At 49.5% G+C, this 7,566-nt stretch overlaps 1 protein-coding gene across 1 annotated transcript; it reads left to right on the top strand.

Annotated features, from left to right (window-relative positions):
- The first annotated feature begins 1,530 nt into the window (after nucleotides 1-1,530).
- Nucleotides 1,531-7,491, top strand: LOC106575168 (desmin-like). The gene is made up of 9 exons (XM_014151435.2): nucleotides 1,531-2,332; nucleotides 3,614-3,674; nucleotides 4,089-4,184; nucleotides 4,618-4,779; nucleotides 5,080-5,205; nucleotides 5,408-5,628; nucleotides 6,059-6,102; nucleotides 6,513-6,601; nucleotides 6,954-7,491. The coding sequence occupies exons 1-9, from the start codon at nucleotides 1,725-1,727 to the stop codon at nucleotides 6,993-6,995; spliced, it is 1,449 nt and encodes a 482-aa protein (XP_014006910.1). The 5' UTR covers nucleotides 1,531-1,724; the 3' UTR covers nucleotides 6,996-7,491.
- The last annotated feature ends 75 nt before the right edge of the window (nucleotides 7,492-7,566 follow it).

Raw genomic sequence — 7,566 nt, 5'->3', positions numbered from 1 at the left:
GTTAGGGATGTAGTTGAAGCTAGGGTTAGGGTTGAACCAGGATGTGGACATGAAGCTAGGGTTAGGGATGTAGTTGAGGCTAAGGTTAGGGTTGAACCGGGATGTGGACATGAAGCTAGGGTTAGGGTTGAACCAGGATGTGGACATGAAGCTAGGGTTAGGGTTGAACTGGGGTGTAGACATGAAGCTAGGGTTAGGGTTGAACCAGGATGTGGACATGAAGCTAGGGTTAGGGTTGAACCAGGATGTGGACATGAAGCTAGGGTTAGGGTTGAACCAGGATGTGGACATGAAGCTAGGGTTAGGGTTGAACCGGGGTGTGGACATGAAGCTAGGGTTAGGGTTGAACCAGGATGTGGACATGAAGCTAGGATTAGGGTTGAACCGGGGTATGGACATGAAGCTAGGGTTAGGGTTGAACCGGGGTGTGGACATGAAGCTAGGGTTAGTGTTGAACCGGGGTGTGGACATGAAGCTAGGGTTAGGGTTGAACCGGGGTGTGGACATGAAGCTAGAGTTAGGGTTGTGGTTGAGGCTAGGGTTAGGGTTGAACCGGGGTGTGGACATGAAGCTAAGGTTAGTGTTGAACCGGGGTGTGGACATGAAGCTAGGGTTAGGGTTGAACCAAGATGTGGACATGAAGCTAGGGTTAGGGTTGAACCGGGGTGTGGACATGAAGCTAGGGTTAGGGTTGTGGTTGAGGCTAGGGTTAGGGTTGAACCGGGGTGTGGACATGAAGCTAAGGTTAGTGTTGAACCGGGGTAGAGACATGAAGCTAGGGTTAGGGTTGAACCAAGATGTGGACATGAAGCTAGGGTTAGGGTTGAACCGGGGTGTGGACATGAAGCTAGGGTTAGGGTTGAAACGGGGTGTGGACATGAAGCTAGGGTTAGGGTTGAACCAAGATGTGGACATGAAGCTAGGGTTAGGGTTGAACCAGGACATGGACATGAAGCTAGGGTTAGGGTTGAACCGGGTGTGGACATGAAGCTAGGTTTAGGGTTGAACCGGGGTGTGGACATGAAGCTAGGGTTGGGGTTGTAGTTGAGGCTAAGGTTAGGGTTGAGCTGGGGTGTGGACATGAAGCTAGGGTTAGGGTTGAACCGGGGTGTGGACATGAAGCTAGGTTTAGGGTTGAACCGGGGTGTGGACATGAAGCTAGGATTGGGGTTGTAGTTGAGGCTAAGGTTAGGGTTGAGCTGGGGTGTGGACATGAAGCTGAGCTGAGGTCTAGCTGACCATTGTGAGCTCAGGCATGCTGCTGTGACGGTCAGGGTGGACTCAGCCTCCCAGAACCCTCTCCTCTCACTCTGGAACACAATCTGAACAAAATACCAGACCCCACACCAGGACCGGTGACAGCCCATTCTGGAGAGGGAGGGAGGGGGGATGAGAGACGGAGAGATGGAGACACAGAGAGGGGAAGAGAGGGGTAGAGACGGAAAGAGGGGAGGGTATATAGAGGATTTGAGGGAGGGGATATGAGGGGGTAGGTACTACAAATAGCCAGCGTGCGTCCTGTGTGTCCCTCAGTCAGCCTCCCTGCTCCAGTCCACTCCAGCAGCCATCCCAGACCCTTCTCCTGCTCCAGCCCAGAACATTCTCCTGCTCCAGCCCAAACCATTCTCCTGCTCCAGCCCAGAACATTATCCTGCTCCAGCCAAGACCCTTCTCCTGCTCCAGCCCAGAACCTTCTCCTGCTTCAGCCCCTTCTGCACTCCACCATGAGCTCCTACCGCTCTTCTGCTCAGTCGGCCCAGTCTGGCTCCTCCTCCTACCGCCGCACCTTTGGCGCAGGGTACAGCCCTGCCATGTCCCATTCCCTCTACAGCAGCCGGGGCTCGGGCGGGGGGCTCGGACATGGCGGCTCCGGCCACATCTCCTCCCGGGTCTACGAAGTCACCAAGACCTCCGCCTCGCCCTCTTACTCCGGCTACCGCACCTCGTCTCACTTCGGCGGACCTGTGATGTCATCGACCGCACACGGTTCGCGGTCCTACGCGGGGATGGGGGAGACGCTGGACTTCAGCCTGGCCGACGCGCTGAACCAGGAGTTCCTCCACACGCGCACCAACGAGAAGGTCGAGCTGCAGCACCTGAACGACCGCTTCGCCAGCTACATCGAGAAAGTTCGCTTCCTGGAGCAGCAGAACGCTACGTTGGTGGTGGAGATTGAGAGGCTGCGGGGGCGTGAACCCACACGCATCGCCGACCTGTACGAAGAGGAGATGAGGGACCTGCGACGCCAGGTGGAGGCCTTGACCAATCAGAGGAGCCGCGTCGAGGTGGAGAGGGACAACCTGGGCGAAGACTTGGACAAACTCAAACTCAGGTAGGAAAGAGGGGGAGGAGGGAGAAAGAGAAGCGAGAGGAGCAGAATGAGGGGGGAGAGGAAGAGAAGGAGGAGGTAGGAGGAGAAGGAGGAAGAGTAGGGTAGAAATATGGTAACTAGAAGTTACTGTAAAACTGCTGATGTAAATGGGACTTTATAAATAAATTTGATTGATTGATTAATTGCTCAGTAAGAGGTGTAGTTTCTGATTGGTGGATAAGTGGATGAAGGAGAGGATCATGGGTAAGATTAGAGAGAGGAGAACTCTAGAAGTGAAGATCCTAGTATAATGCAAGCATGACATTTCAGCCACCAAAAGCAGCACTGATATCACGGCTGGTTCATGCATACAGTCCCCTGGGATTTCAGTCAGCGCCTCTCGATTAGCTGTTGTGGTTTAGCTGGTTTGTTTGTTGTGGCCTCAGAAAGTATTTTTAAACTTGGTCATATCTCTCACTACAAGCGGACTGATTGTGAGGTGCTTTTAAAGAAGTTGTGTATTTGGATCCTTACTGTAAGTCAAATAGGAAGTGTTTCTGCTTCAGGTTTTCCGAATGTGTGATAGTCTTACTGCCGTTTGCATAGTTGCGAGATCAGCATGCCTCCTCTGCTGTTGAAGTGTAGGCCTAGATTACATATTAAATATGCAGTGCATGTGTGGGTTGAGTGACAGCACAGAATCTTCCATGACATTCTCATTCAACCCATGAAATAGGAGAGAAGCACTAGTGATTAATAAAGACGGGCGAAGAAAGAAAGATGCACCCAAGTGCAGAGTGGAATAGTCTTGTTCCAACTCCAGTGTCAACAAGATCCATCCTCCACCTAACCCTTGAAGGACTAGACCCAGCCTCCTTCTGAAAGACTAAAGCCAGCCTCCTTCTCACATTAGGGTATGGTCTAAGCCTCTAGACCTTACAGAGGCATGTCCTTACCGTCACTTACTGGCGCCACAGTCCGACTCTATAAAAGGCCAGGAATGAAAACATCTGTATTCAGACAGATATAATCCAGATCTCTCTATCTAGCAGTATGGCCTCCTGACGTCTAGAGCTGGTATTCAAAATGGGACCTGGGATTGGATTAAGACCACATTTGCACATTAGATCCACACAGCAGTCTTAAAGTCCCTATCAAACAATTCCTGGGTGACAAATCACTTGTTATTAGACAGGTGACTTGCCTAGTTAAATAAAGGTTCAATAAAAATGTTTGGTAAAAGGTGCGGACATGTAAAAGACACAATTGTGATCGGATCTCTTTGGTCAACTGTGTTTCCAGACTGCAGGAAGAGATCCTTCAGAGGGAGGACGCAGAGAACAACCTGGCTGCTTTCAGAGCTGTGAGTTCAACACTATTAATCAACACAGATTGTGAATATGACAACATTTCCATGTCTCACTACTATTATTTTCTCTGCTTTTAATCTAAATGTAGACTGGGTAGTCGTTTGAACTGCCACACAGCTGGGCACCGACGTGAGTCAGTTCAACGTCAAGTATTTTTGTTGTCGAGTTTTCAGCTAATGTGAATTTAACGTTAAATCATCAACAACAACAAAAAATCTCCATACCATTGGATTTAGGTTAAAAGTTGGGTGAAAAAAAGACGAAATGCCTTTAGTTTACCACGTTGATTCAACGTCATCACATTTACTTTGGGGGTTGAAATGACGTGGAAACAATGTTGATTCAATCAGTTTTTGCCCAGTGAGATGTCTGTTGAATGAATCTAATCTAACGTCTGTCTGTTCTAGGATGTTGATGCTGCCACTCTGGCCCGTCTAGACTTGGAGAGACGCGTCGAGACGCTACAGGAGGAGATCGCCTTCCTCAAGAAGATTCACGAGGAGGTTCGTTACTCATTCTGTGGATTTTAATGTGCTATGTGTTACTACAGTTGGTCTGTCTGTCTATCTGTCAATGTATCTAGTCATTGGTCATTCCATCTGCCTGTCTCTCTGTGGTAGGAATGAACAAAGACACACACACACACACACACACACACACACACACACACACACACACACACACACACACACACACACACACACACAAACACTATTTGTGTGTGTATGCTTCATAACAGACAATGGAGAAGAGAAAGCTATAGAAACCTTAACCTATTGACCTCTCCTACTCTCTCTCCTTCTCCAACTATCTCTCCTCCTTCTCCTCCTCTGCTTTCCTCCACTTTAAACCTATTGACCCTCCCCCCACGTCACCTCACCCCTCCCTCCTCTCTACCTCTCCCCACCTTCCCCTCCCTCCCCACCACACTTGCAGGAGATCCGTGAGATGCAGTCCCAGATGCAGGAGACCCAGGTGCAGATCCAGATGGACATGTCCAAGCCGGACCTGACAGCTGCCCTCAGGGACATCAGGGCCCAGTACGAGGGCATCGCCGCCAAGAACATCTCGGAGGCCGAGGAGTGGTACAAGTCTAAGGTGATGGGGAGAGAGAGAGGGGGGAGAGAGAGGGGGGAAGGGGGGAGAGAGAGGGGGGAGAGAGATAGATAGAGAACAAGAGAGAGAGAAAGAGAGACAGAGAGAGGGGGAAAGAGAGATAGAGAACAAGAGTGAGAGAAAGCGAGAGATGTAGAACGAGAGAGAAAGAGAGCGAGATCAGATCAGTCAAATTCTTCGATTTACTAGAAAACGTCTCTGGCACTGTGGGGGGTGCAGTTATTGTGATGTCAGACAAAGTGATGTACTTCCTGTTGACCTCTGACCCCTGCTGACCTATAGGTGACAGACCTGAACCAGGCGGTGAACAAGAACAATGAGGCTCTGAAAGAGGCCAAGATGGAGACCATGGAGTTCAGACACCAGCTCCAGTCCTACACCTGTGAGATTGACTCACTTAAAGGCACCGTAAGTCTCTCAGTCTGAATACTATTCTCCTCTCCTCACGACACCCTTTATTCCTCCTCATATCCTTCTGTACTTTCATAATTCATACCACCACGCTTTCATTCTCTTCATTTTTTTCCTTCCCTGGTCTGCAAGTTCACTTCCAAGAAACATGTCTCTCCCCCTCCCTCTCTCCTCCTCCCCCCTAATCCCCTCCCTGCAGAACGAGTCTCTGATGAGGCAGATGAGAGAGATGGAGGAGCGCCACGGGCGGGAGGCCGGCGGGTTCCAGGACACCATCTCCCGTCTGGAGGCTGAGATCTCCAACATGAAGGATGAGATGGCCAGGCACCTGAGAGAGTACCAGGACCTGCTCAACGTCAAGATGGCCCTGGACGTAGAGATAGCAACCTACAGGAAACTGCTGGAGGGAGAGGAGAGCAGGTATGAGGAGGGAGAAGAGGAGATGAGAGAGAGGAAAGAAGAGGAGGAGAGGGGAGGAGGAGTGGGGGTAGGTGACAGAGAAGCAGGAGGAGGGAGGCAGGAGAGAGAGAAGCAGGGGCAGGAGAGGGGAGCAGGTTAAATGGGGGAGGAGGAGTGGGGGTAGGTGACAGAGAAGCAGGAGGAGGGAGGCAGGAGAGAGAGAAGCAGGGGCAGGAGAGGGGAAGGGATAGAGGAGGGCAGGAGAGATGGAGAGATAGGAGGGCAGGAGAGAGGGGGATGAAAGAGAAGACAATGGCAGGGGGCTGTAGGAATAGAGTGAGGAGAAAGGAGGAGAGGGTTGAGGACAGAGAGGTGATGAATTATCTTGTATGACAATGGTATTTGGTATCACTGCTAAAAACTGACATCGCCCTTTTCTCTCCGTCTGTAGGATTTCCCTGCCCATACAGAACTATTCCACCATGACTTTCCGTGGTAAGAACAACACACACACACACACACACACACACACACACACACACACACACACACACACACACACACACACACACACACACACACACACACACACACACACACACGCTCTATTCTGTCAAACGCTGCTGCAAAATAAAATGAGTTACAGCATCACGCCACAAGAGGGCACAATTGATACAAGTAGATAAATCTTTTGCAGTTCTGTTTACCTTACCGTAAATCAAAAGTGACAGGCTTGAACTTCAAATGATCCTCACTTGACCCCTCACTGCTGATGCATAAACAGAGACATTCATTAATAGATGTTAAGGGGGTGACACGAAATTAAGAAGGTGAACAGAGATGTTCAAAAAAGGTGAAGAGATGTAAAAGATCAGTATTAATTCCACGGTTGTCTGTCTGGACAGAAACGAGCCCAGAGCGTCATCACCGCGTTGCTGAGTCACACTCAAAGAAAAGTGTCCTTATCAAGACCATAGAGACCCGTGACGGAGAGGTAACACACACACCAACACACACATGCACGCACGCACACACACACTCTGACATAGAGATAACCCCGTTTGTAGAGTGAACCAGAGATAGCTCACAAACACACTCACAGACTTGTATTTGCACAGACTTGTATTTGAGAGAATATCTCAAATTCCTCTCCCCTCGCTGACAACAATATCATCCACCTAAGGTTTTCCTTGCACACGAGTCAAGTTCTCACAAGCCATACTTACCTACCAACACACACTGTAACTTTACTTCACCCCTGTATCGTTCCCAATAGCATAATAGGCTTGTTATTTCACTTCTACTCCTCCCGTTACAGTAAATGTCTGCTTTGTCTCCCCCTATAGGTGGTCTCTGAGTCAACACAGCACCAGCAGGATATCATGTAACAGACAACAGAAGAGAAGATGAAGACTGAGGGAAGACAAAAAGACGAAATAAAAACTAAAAGGACTGGTGGCCCTTAGTTGTTCTTATTTCAAAGACGTTAAGTCTTTAAAGACACAAAGGTCATTCACTCAAATGAAATAGTCAAAAGGCTGGGTGACTTCCAAGTACGAGCCGACCCGTTTGTCATTTCCTACTACAGCTATGTGCACCGTTTGCCTTTATTTATGACTATATATGATACTGTACGTTCTATCACAAGGCTGACGTTAGTATGAGGAGGGTTCTGAATGGACAGAGACAGAGGAGAGGGGTGAGAAGGGAGAGATGTGTCTAGGGAAAAGGAGATGGGGGCTGAAACAGGTGAGAAGGGGAGACAAAATGAAAGATGGAAAGGGGGAACATGGAATGAGAGTGAGGCTGACAATCGCTTATGCTGTCCTGAATGGTGGGCCTATAGGTTGGTTAACAAATAAAACAAATATCGACACACGGTCACCAGAGTCTGCCAGTCTCTGTACCTGTCTATCACGTTCTCTCTCTCTGTGTGTGTGGGGGGGTGTGTGCGCGTGT

The sequence above is a fragment of the Salmo salar genome, chromosome ssa17, assembly GCF_905237065.1.
Source record: "Salmo salar chromosome ssa17, Ssal_v3.1, whole genome shotgun sequence".
Taxonomy (NCBI): domain Eukaryota; kingdom Metazoa; phylum Chordata; class Actinopteri; order Salmoniformes; family Salmonidae; genus Salmo; species Salmo salar.
Note: the sequence above shows the minus strand (reverse complement) of the source record. Positions and strands in the feature narration are given on the sequence as shown.